Raw genomic sequence first — 17,632 nt, 5'->3', positions numbered from 1 at the left:
GTTGGATTAATGAGAATTTTATCTTTAAATGGTGCCTAATACTTGTATGTTTGAGAAAAAAAATTGAATTATGAGATTTCTTTTGATTGAATTTGGCGCCCTGCAATTTCATTGGCTGTTGGTTCCGCTAGTGGAACCCCAGTCCTAGATAGGTTAAACGGATAACACACCAATTATTGAATTGCTCTTGTCTATATTGAATACATCATTTAAACATTTACAGTGTAGGTTGAAAAAAGTATGTGAACCCCTAGGTGTCACGTTCGTTAATTAAAAGAATGAACACCGAACAGACGAACAAAATAACAACCGAAACGTGAAGCTATACAATATAGTGCTGACAGGCAACTACACATAGACAAGATCCCACACCAGAAAGTGGGAAAAAGGCCTGGCTAAAATATGATCCCCATTCAGAGACAACGATAAACAGCTGTCTCTGATTGGGAACCATATCAGGCCAACATAGATATGCAAAAAACCCTAGACCTACAAAAACCTTAGACATACAAAAACCCTAGACATACAAAAAAACTAGAGTACCCACCCTAGTTACACCCTGACCGAACCAAAATATATAGAAAACAGAGATATCTAAGGTGGGACACTAGGTCAATGACTTCTCCAAAAGCTAATTGGAGTTAGGAGTCAACTAACCTGGAGTCTAATCAATGAGACGCGATTGGAGATGTTGGTTAGAGATGCCTTGCCCTATAAAAAACACTCACAAAATTAGAGTTTGCTATTCACAAGAAGAATTGTCTGATGTGAACCATGTCTCGAACAAAAGAGATCTCAGAAGACCTAAGATTAAGAATTGTTGTCTTGCATAAAGCTGGAAAGGGTTACGAAAGTATCTATAAAAGCCTTGGTGTTCATCAGTCCACAGCATGACAAATTGTCTATAAATAGAGAAAGTTCAGCACTGTTGCTACTCTCCCTAGGAGTGGCCGTCCTGCAAAGTTGACTTCAAGAGCACCGCGCAGCATGCTCAATGAGGTTAAGGAGAATCCTAGAGTGTCAGCTAAAGACTAACATAAATCTCTGGAACATGCTAACAACTCTGTTGACGAAACACTAAACAAGAATGGTGTTAATTGGAGGACACCACGGAAGAAGCCACTTCTGTCAACAACAAAAAACATTGCTGCATGTCTGAAGTTTGCAAAAGTGCAGCTGGATGTTCCACAGCGCTACTGTCAAAATATTCTGTGGACATGAAACTACAGTTAAATTGTTTGGAAGGAACACACATCACTATATGTGGAGAAAAAAAGGCTCACCAACATCAAAACCTCATCCCAACTGTAAAGTATGGTGGAGGAAGCATCATGGTTTCGGGGCTTCTTTGCTGTCTCAGGGCCTGGACAGTTTGCTATCATTGACGGAAAAATGAATTCCCAAGTTTATCAAGACATTTTGCAGGAGAATGTTAGGCTATCTGTCCTCAAATTGAAGCTTAACAGAAGTTGGGTGATGCAACAGGACAACGAACCAAAACACAAAAGTAAATCAACAACAGAATGGCTTCAACAGAAGAAAATACGCCTATTAGAGTGGCCCAGTCAGAGTCCTGACCTCAAGAGAGCAGTTCACACCAGATATCCCAAGAATATTGCTGAACTGAAACAGTTTTGTAAAGAGGAATGGTCCAAAATTCCTCCTGACCGCGGTGCAGGTCTGATCCGCAACTACAGAAACGTTTTGTTGAGGTTATTGCTGCCAAAGGAGGGTCAACCAGTTATTAAATCTAAGGGTTTACATACTTTTCCCACCCTGCACTGTGAATGTTCACACGGTGTGTTCAATAAAGACATGTAAACATGTAATTTTTTGTGTGTTATTAGTATAAACATACTGTTTGTCTTATTATTGTGAACTCGATGAAGATCAGATCGAATTTTATGACTAATTTATGCAGAAATCCAGGTATTTACAAAGGGTTCACATACTTATTCTTGCCACTGTACATATATAATATAATATTTTGCTTCCTTTCCTGAAATGTTAATGTGATGAATGATGTAATGAATGAATATACTCCTACCTGTGCAGCGTCCTGAACAACTACATGATCATGAAGGTGCTGAGGAAGATGGTGTCCATCCTGGACCAGAAGTTCCAGGATGCTGAGCAGCGCTTCTTTGAAGTCATGTATGGAACCAAGAAGGTGAGAGAGAGAGAGATGGAGATAATGTCAGTGCTTTAAGCTGGCAGGTAAATGGGCAACAGACCTCAGATAAGAGTACTCAAGGGGACTGGCTTTTCCTGATGCTTCAGTCAACAGAGTTAAGCTATATTTGCTTATAGCACAGATAAAAAATAAATGAGTGGCTGAAACTATGTGGCTATAAAGTACACTGTAAACGGAAATGTGCATAGATAGAACGAAGATGTGCACTTGTCAGTAGCAAACTTAATTAAACAAGGAGCTGATAAGAAAATACTTTAGTAGCTATCACTGTCATCACTAGACACACATTAAATTGACCGGACAGCTTTTTCCCTTAGCTGTCTGCTGCTAACAGCTATCTGCTATGTTGTGTTGTGCTGTCGGGGTTCCAGATATCCAAACCCTTATCTGAGCTAGATTTCCGTTGGGGTCACACTATTAAAACATACCAAGTGCTTTCTCGTCCTGTGTGTGCGTGTTTGCAAATGTGTGTGCAAAATTCCTGAGACCATCCACACTACACTATTAGCACCCCTCCCTTTCTACCTCTATCACTCCCTCTGTCATTATTTCCCCTTTATCTACTCCTATTTGTCTCTTGCTCATCCGTTTCCACTCTGTTGGCCTCTTCCTTTCCCCCTGGCTGCATAGTCTCAGTTTGGATTCTAATATCTATAGTAGGAGAGGGGAAGTTGGGGGGCGAGAGGAGTGTTCTGTCATTGTTCTGTCATTGCCAATCTGAGAATCTCACAAAAACAACAGTCATCCCTTTTAGAGGGTTATGTGCTGTCTCCCTACACACTCTGATAAAGGCCTGGCTTCGCCTTGAGGTAAAGGATTCCAAGGAAATATTGTTTGCTTCATATGCAAAACCAACACTACTACTTCATGCTTGAGGGGCATTATAAAATCTTATACAGTTAAAGACTGATGCTGTGTTAGGATCATGCAGTGTTTTCAAGTATTTGTATAGACTTTGTATAGTCTGAGAGACAGTGCTATCTTGTGTGTTTAGGTGATGTCAGTGTTTTTGTGTGTAGGTGGTGTAATTGTTTCCGGTGGTGTGGTGTCATAGTTCTCATGTGTTCAGTGTGATGTTTCAGAGCTGCACCCCACGCTGGAAGCTGTGCGTCAGCGACACGGACAGTGCCCTCGGCTTTGCTCTCGGGGCCATGTTTGTCAAAGCCACCTTTGACGAGGACAGCAAGGCCATTGTAAGTGTTTCAAGGTATCACCCAATCACACACTACCTCCACTGTGAGCTGCCCCTGGGTGAGATTCTGACATGCCTTTCCTTTTCCCTGTCTGTCAGGCAGAAGATATGGTCTCTGAGATCAAATGGGCATTTGAGGATAGTCTGAAGTATGTGGGCTGGATGGACCAGGAGACCAAAAAGGCAGCCAAAGAGAAGGTGGGCGAGACAAGTTGCTTTGAATAACTGCCAGAAATATGTTTTCCACTGTTAGAGTGAGGGAATTGTCATTACACTGACCTTCAAACTATGGAAATGTTTCTTGCCTCATAATTAACATGCTGTGTCTGTTACAGCTATAGTATTTCAATTATATTCCATAAGAGATTGCCCGGCAGGACACATAAAGCATTGTCCACAAAAAAAGAAAAAAAGAACACCCTTGCCTTGTTTAGAATAACACTTGTCTTTTCCTGCCAGCACTGACTTTGTTGATAGCTACTTTTATCAAGGAAAAGTGTACTTACTATTACTGTGATATGTGGTTGTCTCACCTAGCTATCTTAAGATGGATGCACTAACTGTAAGTTGCTCTGGATAAGATTGTCTGCTAAATGACTCAAATGTAAATGTAATAGTCATTTTTGCTATAATGGTCATGTTTAGCGTAAGGCTCGTGAAACAAACTCTACAGTGCCATCTGGTGTTAGCATCTGTCTCAATTCACCTCATCTGCTCTGTTATAGGCTGATGACATTTACAACATGGTTGGATATCCAAAATTCATCATGGACCCCAAGGAACTTGACAAAGTGTTCAATGATGTAGGTAAATATGTAATTAAAATAAATATGCATACTTATGTTTTATGAAGTTGTCCATGTCATATGTTGATAAAAAATACACAACTCTTTGTTGTCTTACTATAACCCTAGTATTGAGGAGGGTTGTCAATCTTGTTAGATATTGCTGCAGTCGGACCTAGAAGCACAAGCATTTTGCTACACTCGCAATAACATCTGCTAACCATGTGTATGTGACCAATAGAAATTGATTTGCTCTTACAGTATCTCCTGTTTGCATTGCTTGTGTGTAAACCTCTTTCTCTCTCTAACCTGATTCCTCTCTCTTTCTCAGTTTGAGGTGGGGTCTGACCTGTATTTCCAAAATGTCATGCAGTACTACAACTTCTCTGCCAGAGTGACTGCGGACCAGCTGAGGAAAACCCCCAACAGAGACCAGTGAGTGTCTATAACCCGGCTCTCACCCTCCTGTTGCTCGCCTCTCCAGAGAGGAGGTCAAATGCTCTGACAGGGACAAATTCCCATTCTGACTCTAAGGAATACTGCTGGCATCCAGAAACGTTCCCCGGGAACCAATATCCCTCAGCTGTACTGATCCTTTTCTCTCACTACATAGCCGAGTAGCTCAGGGTTCTCATTCTTTCACACTGATCTGAAGTCAACAGCCTAGCGAAGGGGATAGGGGAGAGTCAAATACTGGTTTTTACCATCCTGATCTCAGACTTTTGTGCTCAGTTGGTGTTATATCCTATGTCTTGCATACACAGGTGGAGCATGACCCCTCCTACGGTGAATGCATACTACAATCCCACCAAGAATGAGATGGTGCTCCCAGCAGGAATCCTCCAAGCTCCTTTTTACAGCCGCTCTTGGCCAAAGTAGGTCCCTCTTCCCTCTTCAGCCTATACAGTTCCCTAATACATCCCCATTTCAGGCACAAATACAGGTACACCACATGTGCACGCCATACTTCATCAATTGTATACAGTATGTGTGTCTCCTTGAGTGTCTTCACATAGCCAAGAATTGAATTGCAAGTTATAAAATGCTTTTATTTACTTGAAAGGATTTTGAATCTATTTCCAGGGCCCTGAACTTTGGGGGAATTGGTGTAGTTATGGGACATGAGTTGACACACGCTTTTGATGACCAAGGTAAGATCTTTTATTTTAATACAGGTTGTATTGTCTTAATTCTTATTACTTTATATGGGAAATAAGAAGTTTTGCTACAAACTAAAATACTATTTTTTTTAAAAATAAAGGCTGTATACTTACATGGCAGGGGAGACACTTTGATTACAGGGCGAGCTAACCCCTGCAAATTCACCAGCATCTCGACTGCATAATCTTGTCTGCCCTCTCTCTTAAAAAAAGAACTAAAAAAGATTATAGGCTGTTGTAAACAACCCACCAAAAAACATCCCACCGAACGTGATACATTACGATATTAAATGAGTAATCCAGTTCTACGGCATATTTTTTATTTTATGTTAAAGGGAGGGAGTACGACAAGGATGGGAACCTCCGCTCCTGGTGGAAAAACTCGTCTGTAGAGGCCTTTAAGAAGCAGACCCAGTGTATGGTGGAGCAGTACAGTAACTACAGCATCAACAAAGAACCCCTCAATGGAAAACACACCCTGGGAGAGAACATAGCTGACAATGGTGGACTGAAGGCTGCCTACAAGGTGTGTATGATAGAGAGGTGTTGTTAGGGTGGGATAGAAGAAAGTAGAGTTGACAATATGAAGAGCAAGAGCAATTCAACTTATACACACACGTACTGTAAATGTGCAAACATTTCGGAATCATCAATGTGAGATGCAGTATTTGGAAGGTCAGAACTATGACACACGTTTCATGTTTTCATGTTCACTTGATTGGGTCATTGTGGGTCGTGTCTTTACTCTGTGGTGGAAAAAACGGGGTTGCCTACATCACAGCAAAGCCTGGAAATGCAACAGGTGGCTTGGTCAGCCTCAGAGCGAGCTCTCAAACATTCTTTCCGTCAAATGAAAGTCATAGGTTATGGAGCAGATGATCCAATCATATGGCAGAAAGGGGGACCTGCATGAGCGCTGTCTGTTAGTGAAAACTGAGGAGGAAATAAAGCTGAGGGCGAGCAGAAAGTCTCTACAGTTTTTTTTCTCATACTGTTCTCTATGGCGAGAGGAGGATAATGCATGCTGTCAGTAATATGACCCTTGTCTGCTTTGAAGGCTTATATGAACTGGATTGCAAAGAATGGAGAGGAGGCCACCCTGCCTGCCCTGGGGATGACCAATCATCAATTATTTTTTGTTGGATTTGCCCAGGTTTGTGCCACTTAAAGTATATCTATGTCTGTGGCAAATGTAGTAATGCATTCTCTAGCATGCCTACCTTAAACAGTGTTATGTATTAATTATAATGACCTATTACATTGATAATGTAAATTAAGGACTTTTCACTCTGAAATGCTTAATATGTGTGTCTGCATCCTGCTATACGTAGGTATGGTGCTCAGTTCGGACTCCGGAAAGCTCGCATGAGGGCGTCATCACAGATCCACACAGTCCATCAAGATTTCGAGTTATTGGCACCATCTCCAATTCCCATGAGTTCTCTGAGCACTTTGGCTGCAAGGCAGATTCCCCCATGAACCCTAAACACAAGTGTGAGCTTTGGTGATGCTTTGCTACCCATTTGTCGGTACGGCAGGTGGCAAAATGGGCATTGGGGATTTGGAGCAAAATAGAGGCAAAGTCTCTAAGGAAGGAGAGCATTTGTCTTGATACCACTAAAAATCCATCTGTTTTACCCACTTTACCCTTCTCAGGGTCTTTATGAGGGCTGGAGGTTGAACCAGCCCCAACTCTCTTCATAAAGACAATTTGTTTTAGAAAGCTGCCTCTTTTCCCCCAATTAAACTCTGAAAATGTGCCTTTATGTTTATATAAAGGAGGAACAATTTTAACACTGGAAACCGAAGAAATGGTTATAAAAAAGGGAAAACTAATGGAACTTCTCTCAATCAGGTTTTATGTAGAGTTGTCATATGCCTTATTTTTCAACAGGAAGTGATATTTATTTTCTGTCGGTTTCTTTTTTAACTGTTACAATGTGTATCTGATCAATCCACCTCCATATGTTGTCTTCACTTATTGTATATTTTTAGACTGCAAAAGAATGACGAGTTGCAATTACTGGATTTGGACTGAAACAATATAATCCAGAGGAAACTGTCAATCACATCTAGAATACAAGTCAAGTAGATTGTAAAATTCATATTTTATTATTGCCCATGATTAACCTGATTCAATAAGCTATGTGTATGTCATTTCTGCATCAACAAACCTAATACAACATCATAATTTGTGTAAAGTCTGATTGCTTAATGTCTCCAGTTTATACAGTAGTGATGTTGTAAAGAAGTGATACTCCGAATTGCTGAATGCCTGATATGATAAGGGACATATTATTTGAATAGTTTTCAAACAGAGAATTCCTGAAACTTGTGAAGGATGTATTGACCATCGAACAAGTCACATAACAAAGTGTTTTCGCATTCTGGAGCTGCTCATGCATGACAAGGCTTTTGTGTCATAAAACTATTTTTCTAATCTAATAAAAATATTGTCAGCATTCTTTTGTATGCCCATCTTTTTCTTTGACTCGTCTGATGCTTCAAAGGGACTTTTTATAGTTGTTGATTCCAAAACAAATAAAAACTGTATCCATATATCAAAGAAAAAATAATTCAGTCTTTTTACTTTGAAAAAAAAAGTATGTCAATTGATGGTTATTAACGACAGATGTCGCTGCACACAAACAATGCAGTACTGAGTACAGTACAATCCACTAGAAAGTTTTGACTTCTCGGTCTTTGAATGTAAATACACCATTATCATTATGTGTACATATTACAGTACCTGAACCTGATTACATTTGTATACATTATTGTGCGGTTCTTGAGAACGACCCCATAAACGTAGCATGGGGCGGCAGGTAGCCTAGTTGTTAGAGCGTTGGGCCAGTAACCGAAAGGTTGCTGGATCGAATCCCCGGGCTGTCGTTCTGCCCCTGAACCCACTGTTCCCCGGTAGGCCGTCATTGTAAATAAGAATTTGTTCTTAACCGACTTCCCTCGTTACTAAAATGATTTATTTTTACACACACACTTCAAGACAGACACTGCAGTTAAAATAATAAATACCATGCATTCTTTAAAAATAGCACTAAGCATAGTTATTTATTAGAACAAGAATAATGCAGTGCTCATCAGTATAGTAGACTAGATGATTTTGGGCCACATGGATGCAACAAATTAAGCGTCATTTTCGATAGCTCTAGGTAAGCCGAACATACCCGTAATTGGACGAGAATTGTCGAATCGTCTGTCCTGCCGGACTGGAAGCGGCCACAACGCCATGTTAACGAAGTCTCTCATCTCCGTGGAAAAATGATCAGCTAGCTATAGAAAAATCAGTTGTTGATAACAAATGTTAAATTATCGAAGGAGGAAAGACACCGGTGACAGTGCTCGGAAGAACTGAACCGGATCTGCAGAGGTCCTGGACGGGCAAGGGAGGCAAACCTCCCACCGTCCCCATGAATAACACCATAGACCCGAACAGCGACTTTCCATGAAAAAAAGCTTTTCTGCGTTGCTAATAGCTAGCCCTGTCGGGAAAAGGATTTGCGGCCTGCTTCAATAATATTAAACGCTTGCTAGCTATATTTATGCAAGCTAGATATATTTTGTATCAGTATTTATTAGTGTATTGTTTTGTTTTTTTGCAATGAGTTTGCCGACGAAAATAGTCCCAAAACCCACCACTGTCGCAGTAAGTGGACCTGGAACTGTCCCGTCTCCGTCGAGCCAACTGCGGGCTACCCTGACCTCCGTGTCTTTACCACCGGGAGCCCCAGGTGCTCCTCAGTCGAACGCCGTGCCGCCACCTCAGTATCCTTCATCGGCAAGAATGCCCCTGGCGTCTCTTGGTCAGGTATTCGGGGGAAACACATTTAGGTATCTAGCTAGTAACGTTATTGGTTGGGTGCGGGTTAATGACTGATGTTTCGAAGAGCAGGAGGGAACAATTAGCTAGCTAGGTAGTTAGCTAATGTTAGCTAGTTAACAGATTAGTAGCTTGTTGACTAACGTTACTTGCTAAACTAGCTAGGCAACGTAGCTAAACTGCACATAATTGATTTTGATGGATTTTGTTGACCAGTTACAATGTAATTTGAACGTGTGCATATGTGGATCAGAAACTGCTGGCTAACTAACATCACACTCCATTTGACGAGGTGGCGTAGGCTCAACTAACTGCTAGAGGGCCACCGGCTTTGTTTCGTTTACCGGCGGTAGCTAGCTAGCCAGCCACTTTCATATTAGAGAGGTAGGTTCATTTGCAACTGAAAACACGTAGCAGCGGCTAACTAATCCGCTAGCCTATTGGCTAACTATAGTATTGGGGGCAGTCTTTGTGAGAGATGAATGTTTTGGGTGGACCAGCTAACCAAATGTAGCCATCACCCTAAAACTGTAACATTAGTTATTCTTGCTAGCAAGTATGAGTGAATGTTAGCTAGTAGTAAATTACATGGGCCTAGGATCCCCTCCCCGGTTTCCATAGAGGGATACTAACACCGGTTGTTATTTATCTATGTAGGAGGTAGTTGCACCGGGTAGTAGATGACAGCCGGTGCAACACCGGTATGCCCATCTTGACAGGGGAGTGTCGCCAGGCATATGGTTGTTGGTAGCAATGTATGCTACGTTACTGTAGCACGATAGTACTAGTGTAATGAGTCTGATCCAGTTTACTTTATAACTATTTTATTTGTAGGAAGGGATATGTTTAATTGTACATATTTCATGATTGTATGAATTATATTCAGTAAGCCCAGCTAGCTATTTCAAGTCACTGCGTACTGAGACTGTGGCTTTTGGATTCTTTTGACAGCTACCTTTCTGTCCAGTTTGTGTAGCTTCAACATAATGTGGCATGATTGAAATATCATTTTTGTTAAAAAAAAAATGGATCAAGAGCATTTCCCTCACTTCAGAAACCCTTGGTCCCTGTCAACACTTTTGATCCCAGTGGAATTATTCTTCCAAATATGACCTCCTAAAAACAATTCCTTACTTGATTTTCACTGACTTTGTGAATATCAACTTTGAGTCCTAATCCATTTGAGATGGGTACTTGCTAATGGTCATTTTTTAAAGTTAGCATCTATCCTAGTGGCTTTATGATTGAAATCATAAGACGTTTTAATCTAATGTCCAGTCATAATGGAAGTATTGTGTACAGAGTGCACATGCTGCTGTTTTGTGGTTGTTATTCATGCTATTCTGTGAAGTCGTACTGTCACCTCCTGTTTTATTTACAGCTCGGTGGAGGTGGTTTGAGGATTGGGTTGAATTAGCTTCCTGCTTCTGCCTATAACAGTGATGGTGTTCTTCAGTCCAGGATTTCTGTGGTATCCAGGGTGTTCCAAGGATCTTAATTAGTGTATCTACACCGCTTCATTCACATTGTAGGATGTTGGACTTACAAGCTCTGTTCAATGGTGCTCTGTGTCTCAGTGATCTCTGCATTGCTTGTTGTCTAGATTCATATTCATTAGTCTTTCATCTTGGTCAACTGTCTCCTTCATGCCCCAGGGTGCTCAGGTGGGACTGTTCCACAGTCTGATAATGGAAGATTCTTCAGGCCTCTTGCAGCTTTCATTTCTATATTTTTATACTATATTTGTTTGTATGTGAACTCGGTACCTAACAGGTTTCATAACTTAATTCTGCCATGTAACCACCACTTAGGCAGTATTGTTATAGGTTGAGCAAAGAAAGGTTTAGGCTACAACTGCGAGGTGACAGATAAGATGCATCAAACTATGCAGATTCCTCTGTCTATAGAAAAACAATGTCATAAAACTCACTGACCCTCCTGGTGTCTGCCCCTCTGCCTCCCTGAGGTCAAGAGTGTGGGTACATGTTATTCTCTGTCTGCCCTATGCTCCCAATGGAAGGGATTTGTGTGTGTGTGTGTGTGTGTGTGTGTGTGTGTGTGTGTGTGTGTGTGTGTGTGTGTTGAGATGGTGGGTAGGCGGGGCTAGTTGCTACTCCTGTTTGCAAGAGAGAAACCCGGTGCATGCGGCCCGGTGCATGCGGCTATTGCTGCACTCCCCAGACAATGGCAGTGCTGCTTAGCATTCAGCACGAGAGGCCAAGGCGGCGCTTCCCACCGTCTGACAACAAAGACCCAGGTCAGCCTACAGTAGTGCTCTATAAAATCTGCGGTGTGGACTCAATCACAGAATCTAGACATTCAGACATAATTCAACAATATACAATAATGAAGAAAATGCATTAATTTGTCGAAGTTAAACATAAGACAAAATGCATCAGTGATTCGTATTTTCCTGCAACTTTCTTAAACGGAGCAGGAGTGTGTGTGGTATGTATGTGTACACTTTAGCGATGATGGTAATGATGACCATCTTCTGGTTGAGATGGAAAGGCTTTCTCAATTAATTGTTATCTACGAAGTAGCCTATGCCTACCTGGTAGAATGATAACAATTTGTTTTGCAAACTCTGCAGTCATATGAGCTCTATAGAAATATTGCTAACCTAACAATGGTTATTATATTATTATTATTATTATATTATTATTATTATATGCCATTTAGCTGACGCTTTTATCCAAAGCGACTTACAGTCATGTGTGCATACATTATACGTATGGGTGGTCCCGGGAATCGAACCCACTACCCTGGCGTTACAAGCGCCATGCTCTACCAACTGAGCCACAGAAGGACCACATGGTCTCTGGCTGGTGCCCAAAATCAAAATGTCTTAGCTTTTTTCTCAGACATGAAGTGGTTGAAGTGTTGTTGTGGACTTTGAACATTGAATTTAGTTGTTTTTCTATTAAAATAGAGTGTGATTTTTGAGAGCAAAAACCTAGGTGAACGGAAACCAAGTAAACAGAATTTGGGGTAAAAACAGATTCCGGCAAAAAGTAAAACCGACTTTTATAGTGCCCTACTACAGCAGCCCTGGCTGGGCCGGGAACTAAAGGCCTCACTCACTCTTTATTTTTTTCTTTCTCTTTCTACCATCATCACTTAATTCTTGTCTTTCACTTTACTTTTCTAGCATTACTTTGTCATGCTCATTTTTGATAGTTTCTTATCATGAGCAAATTAACTTGTTAAAGTGAATGAATGGGACATTATGGGTGTGTTCCACTAATTAGAAACAGCATGGAACAGCGAGGTTATTGTTCAGTGCAGCCTTTGATGTTATTGATCGTAAGTTGTTATTGAAGAAACTCACTTTCTATGGCTTTACATCACCTGCCATCACATGGTTGGAGTTATTTATCCAATATAACCCCGAGAGTGTTCTTCAATGGAAGCTTCTCTAATTAAACAATAAGGCCCGAGGGTATGCAGTATATGACCAACATACCACTGCTAAGGGCTGTTCTTAAGTACGACACAACGCTGAGTGCCTGGACATAGTCCTGAGCCGTGATATATTGGCCATATATCACAAACCTCTGAGGTGCCTTATTCCTACTATAAACTGGTCACAAACGTAATCAGAGCAGTAACAATACATTTTTTGTCATACCTGTTGTATACAGTCTGATATACCACGTCTATCAGCCAATCAGCATTTAGGGCTCAAACCACAGAGTTTATAACTTCAGTTATACGACGGGTGGGTCTAATTCTGAATGCTGATTGGTTAAAACCGCATTCAAGCCGGTGTCTATTCCACAAGTTACCACCGGCTAAATCTATGACGTTAAAATTTACTCTGTTCCATCTGACTGTGCAATCCACTGTCTCATCAGCCCAGCCACTTCATGAACTTGATCTCCACTATAAAAAGCATTTAGACATTATCTCACATTTCTTTCAGACAAACATTTCGTTTTCAACAGTGGAGATTTGTATAAATCTTTCTGTTTCTCCGACATTTGCAACATTGTTTTAATATTCAAATTCGATCTCCAGATATCCCATAGTAATTAACGTGTCAGGATGAGACAGGGAGGCAGCTTTTCTCAGCCAGTCGAAAATCATGAATCAGTGTAATTTTTATGGATATATACAAATAACTATCAATAGAAAAGGGGTCAAACAAAACTAAGTGCAACTAGTTTTCTTTCTTTCAACTCAAATTTTATTAGTCACATGTGCCGAATACAACCAGTAGACCTTACAGTGAAATTCTTACTAACCAACAATGCAGTTAAAAAAAAAATACGTATAAGAGAAAAGTAACAAGTAATTAAAGAGTAGCAGTAAAGTAACAATAGCAAGACTATATCCGGGGGTGTACCGATACAATGTGCGGGGGCACTGGTTAGTTGAGGTAGTATGTACATGTAGGTAGAGTTATTAAAGTGACAATTCATACGTGACAACAGAGAGTAGCAGTAGTGTGAAGAGGGGGGTGGGAAATTCAAATAGTCTGGCTAGCCATTTGATTAGATGTTCAGGAGGCTTATGGCTTGGGGGTAGAAGCTGTTTAGAAGCCTCTTGGACCTAGACTTGGTTCTCCGGTACCGCTTGCCGTGCAGTAGCAGAGAGAACAGTCTGACTAGGGTGGCTGGAGTCTGACAATTTTTAGGGCCTTCCTCTGACACCGCTTGGTATTGAGGTCCTGGATGGCAGGAAGCTTGGCCACGGTGATGTACTGGGCCGTTCGCACTACCCTCTGTAGTGTCTTGTGGTCGGAGGCCGAGCAGTTGCCATGCCAGGCAGTGATACAACCAGTTAGGTTCTCGATGGTGCATCTGTAGAACGTTTTGCGGATCTGAGGACCATTGCCAAATCTTTTCAATCTCCTGAGGGGGAATAGGTTTCCAGCTTCAGTTTGAAGTGATTGTGTTAGTTGTGTTATTGGCTAGCTCCTCTGAACACGTGTCCTGATGAGAGAGCACATTTTCTACGCCAGGTGAAATCGCAAATCAGTATCTCATTGTTATGGATGTATCCAAATGTCACTAGAAAACAGCTTAAACAAATGCAAATGCAGCTACTTTGCTGTTATTCTGGCTGCACTGTTTGAAGTGACTTAAGTTAGTTGTAGTTGGCTAGCTAGCAAGCAAGGGATAAGAATGTTGCCAGCCAGTATGGCAATGGAACATTTAGAATGAACCGCTGGGTCGCGTCCATAGATACACAACAAAAGGACTGAACGACTGGGTCGCGCCTCTCACAACCAAACCAATAGAACAAACAACCAGCTGGCTTGGGTAGCAACCCTAGATTTGTGTCGGTCTATATCTTGTGGAAGGATGAAATATGAATTATGAATAAATCAAAATGTTTAATGAAAATATTGAAATATGCTGGTAACCCGTTATATAAAAGTATAATGCCCTCGAAGCTGGTGTTTGGAGGATATATTGGCATGGTTTGAGGGTCCGAGACGAGCAACACCCGTGCCAATATATCCTCCAAACGCCGCTTCGAGGGCATTATCACTTAAATATGTGCAGTGTCCCTCAGGGCAGTTGCCTTGGGCTGTTACTCTTCTCTATGTTGGTTTGCCACTGGTCTTAAACGACGCTAGAATGACTATGTCCACACTGTACGTCAACACTCAAAGCCAGTGAGCTCACTGAAATTCTAAATAAGGAGTTAGTCAGTATCATAATGGGTGATTTAATAATAAACTGGTCTTAAATACAGTACATCAAACATTTTAAGTGTTGTATTTGGTTCAAAACATTCTCAGACCTAAGCCTCAACTGGAATTTTGCATAGAAAATCTTTGCCTGTGTGTGTAGGCTTCCTCCCCCTCCCTCCTAGGCATGCACAGTCTACTATAGCTACTGACGCTTACAGGCGTGATTCAGAAATTAGATTTCTGAGATTTTTTTTATTAGAGAAGAATGGATTCACTTTTTCAATGCTAGTTAAGGATACTATAGCTATCACGTTTCATGTTGGATTTATTAACTATAAAAATGTAAGATGTGTTTTTATTTTTAATTCTCTTGCCGCTCTGCACACTCAAGCTTGTTCGCTAGCTGCATTATGTGTAATGTAATGGAACTTAGAATCATGATCAAGGGCTAGCACTGGTCCAACATTAGTTCAGCCAAATCTCTGAAGTTCAAAAACATTCAAAGTTCCTTCATAGAAGCCACTCCTCGATAGGTATAATTCTGTGGGCCTAGTTCAGATAACGTCATAACAACATGTCCAGCGCTCTCCTCACCTGCAAAATTTCACTCGCATCCTACACTACAATGCACTGCACTTGTCTGTCCAATGCATGTACATTGCTTTGCCCCCTCCAAAGCAAGCTGTACAATCCATTGGTGAAGTAATTTATTGTTGTGCTAAATAAAAAATTCTGAGGTTTAAAAAGGACAAGAAAGGAACTTAATAAACCGTTACTTTTTTGTTAGAACCGATTCAAAACTTTATTTTCCTGATCGGAACAATGGAACAGAACCCCAAAGAATATGATTCTATTCAGACCAAAACAATGGGAAAAGAATCTTGGTTCCAACCCCTGGAACCAACATCAACAACATGCATACCATTTTTTTCCTGGTTGGGTGTTTTTATGAGAAATATTACTGTGATGAAAATTCCAGATTGTCTGCATAATCAAATAACATTCAGCTCAGACACTCATACATACTCCACAAGACATGTCACCAGGGGTCTCTTCACAGTCCCCAAGTCCAAAACAAATTCACGGCAGCGCACATTATTATACAGAGCCATGATTGTGTGTAACTCCCATCTCCAATTACTCAAGCAAACAGCAAAATTACCTTTTAAAAAACAGATTAACTTGTTAGGAACTAGCTCCCGCTGTGGGGATCAAATCAGCGGAAATTTCAAGTGCGCCACGTATAGTTTTTGATAAAACTCAAACTTAAATTAAAATACACATTCAAGGTAGTGAATTAAAGCTACACTCGTTGTGAATCTATCCACCAAGTCAGATTTGTAAAATGCTTTTCGGCGAAAGCATGAGAAGCTATTATCTGATAGCATGTACCCCCAAAATACTGCAACGTCACCTAACATGACATATTTTGCAGTAGCCGGCGCTACCCAAAACGCAGAAATAAAATGTAAAACATCCATTACCTTTGACAAGCTTCTTTCTTGGCACTCCTAGATGTCCCATAAACATCACTTTTGGGTCTTTTTTTTCGATTAAATCAGTCCATATATAGCCTAGATATCGATCTATGAAGACTGTGTAATCAAGGAAAAAACTGAGTTTGATAACGCAACGTCATTTTTTTAAATTAAAAAAGTCGACGATAAACTTTCACAAAACACTTCGAAATAAATACTTTTGTAATGCAACTTTAGGTATTAGTAAACGTTAATAATCTCTCAAAATGATCACGGGGCGATGTATACTCAATAGCTCCACGTCCTGATATCGTGTCCAAATTTTCCTCAACCAAAACATCCGGTCGGAGACCGGAGGAAAAGCCCTGCCTTGTGTAGGTTTGACCAAGAAACAAATCCGAGACAAATGACAAGACTGTTGACATCGTGTGGAAGCTGTAGGTATTGCAACCTCGGCCCCATTTAATGTGGTTCACGTTTAACAATTGATTGAAGTGGCGCATGGATATATTTTCCCATTTTCAGTGATCAGATTTTCCTGCACTTTTCGATGAAACGCACGTTCTGTTATAGTCACAGCCGTGATTTAACCAGTTTTATAAATGTCTGAGTGTTTTCTATCCACACATACTAATCATATGCATATACTATATTCCTGGCATGAGTAGCAGGGCGCTGAAATGTTGCACGATTTTTAACAAAAAGCTTCGAAAATTTGCATGAGCCCTAACAGGTTTTAAACAACATCTCATGGAGTAGCTTCTTCAAATGCTAATAGGGATCCAAATAAAGCATAAAAGTCACGTAGGGCCATATATCAGCCGTTAGAGTTTAGGACAGGTGCGTCGTGTATTCATGTTGAAATGTTCTCATAAGCCCACTCGCTGTTGTAAATAAAATAAACTGCTGAGTAGTTCTGAGCTAGCATTCAGATGGCTCAGGTCTAGCCTATGCCTTGCAGGCTGGGAGTGTCTCAGTCCTCAACCCCCTTTTCTAGGTTTTCAAGCTGATTCTTGTACATAAATATTTTTTAATTTACAGATGAGAGACCTAGTGCTATTTTGCACTGTGAATGTTAGATTATATTCTGGCTATTAGTTTATAGGTATGCCATAGTGCAGTCATTTGAACCCCAACATTTAGCCTCAAGAATAATTTTGCAGTGCTTTCAGGCATCTTCAACTTCTGTATGTTATGGAGGGATAGGGTCCTCGCACTGATTTACAAGCCTATGGTACTCTTTGATGGCTATTACTAAAGATAGATGTTTTATTAAATGTATAGGCAACTGTACATTTTCTCAAGAATCTTGCTCCAAGATCTGCTAAAGGGGTCTGAATA

The 17,632-nt window shown here is 40.7% G+C and overlaps 2 protein-coding genes and 1 long non-coding RNA gene across 18 annotated transcripts in view; 2 read left to right on the top strand and 1 right to left on the bottom strand.

Moving 5' to 3' along the window:
• LOC118400201 (endothelin-converting enzyme 1-like) overlaps window positions 1-7,793 on the top strand; it is a 30,017-nt gene extending 22,224 nt beyond the window's left edge. For all 3 annotated transcript variants that reach the window (XM_035796816.2, XM_035796817.2, XM_035796815.2), the window contains 10 exons: window positions 2,056-2,170; window positions 3,277-3,387; window positions 3,486-3,584; window positions 4,112-4,189; window positions 4,503-4,606; window positions 4,936-5,046; window positions 5,255-5,322; window positions 5,667-5,857; window positions 6,389-6,484; window positions 6,663-7,793. In XM_035796816.2, coding sequence (XP_035652709.1) covers window positions 2,056-2,170; window positions 3,277-3,387; window positions 3,486-3,584; window positions 4,112-4,189; window positions 4,503-4,606; window positions 4,936-5,046; window positions 5,255-5,322; window positions 5,667-5,857; window positions 6,389-6,484; window positions 6,663-6,839 — 1,150 coding nt within the window. In that variant the 3' untranslated portion in view covers window positions 6,840-7,793. The remainder of the gene's footprint in view (window positions 1-2,055; window positions 2,171-3,276; window positions 3,388-3,485; window positions 3,585-4,111; window positions 4,190-4,502; window positions 4,607-4,935; window positions 5,047-5,254; window positions 5,323-5,666; window positions 5,858-6,388; window positions 6,485-6,662) is intronic.
• LOC118400206 (uncharacterized) overlaps window positions 1-8,664 on the bottom strand; it is a 28,923-nt gene extending 20,259 nt beyond the window's left edge. The window contains exons 1-2 of the long non-coding RNA XR_004828980.2: window positions 8,517-8,664; window positions 2,048-2,142 (exon numbers count right to left, since the gene is read on the bottom strand). This is a non-coding gene — a long non-coding RNA (uncharacterized LOC118400206). The remainder of the gene's footprint in view (window positions 1-2,047; window positions 2,143-8,516) is intronic.
• Window positions 8,570-17,632, top strand: part of LOC118400199 (eukaryotic translation initiation factor 4 gamma 3-like) — an 83,628-nt gene continuing 74,565 nt past the window's right edge. For 8 of the 14 annotated variants that reach the window (XM_035796804.2, XM_035796811.2, XM_035796809.2 and 5 more), the window contains exon 1: window positions 8,570-9,114. In XM_035796804.2, coding sequence (XP_035652697.1) covers window positions 8,951-9,114 — 164 coding nt within the window. In that variant the 5' untranslated portion in view covers window positions 8,570-8,950. The remainder of the gene's footprint in view (window positions 9,115-17,632) is intronic. The other 6 variants (XM_035796813.2, XM_035796812.2, XM_035796810.2 and 3 more) reach the window with 1 other exon arrangement.

This window comes from Oncorhynchus keta, chromosome 21 (assembly GCF_023373465.1).
Source record: "Oncorhynchus keta strain PuntledgeMale-10-30-2019 chromosome 21, Oket_V2, whole genome shotgun sequence".
NCBI lineage: Eukaryota > Metazoa > Chordata > Actinopteri > Salmoniformes > Salmonidae > Oncorhynchus > Oncorhynchus keta.
Note: the sequence above shows the minus strand (reverse complement) of the source record. Positions and strands in the feature narration are given on the sequence as shown.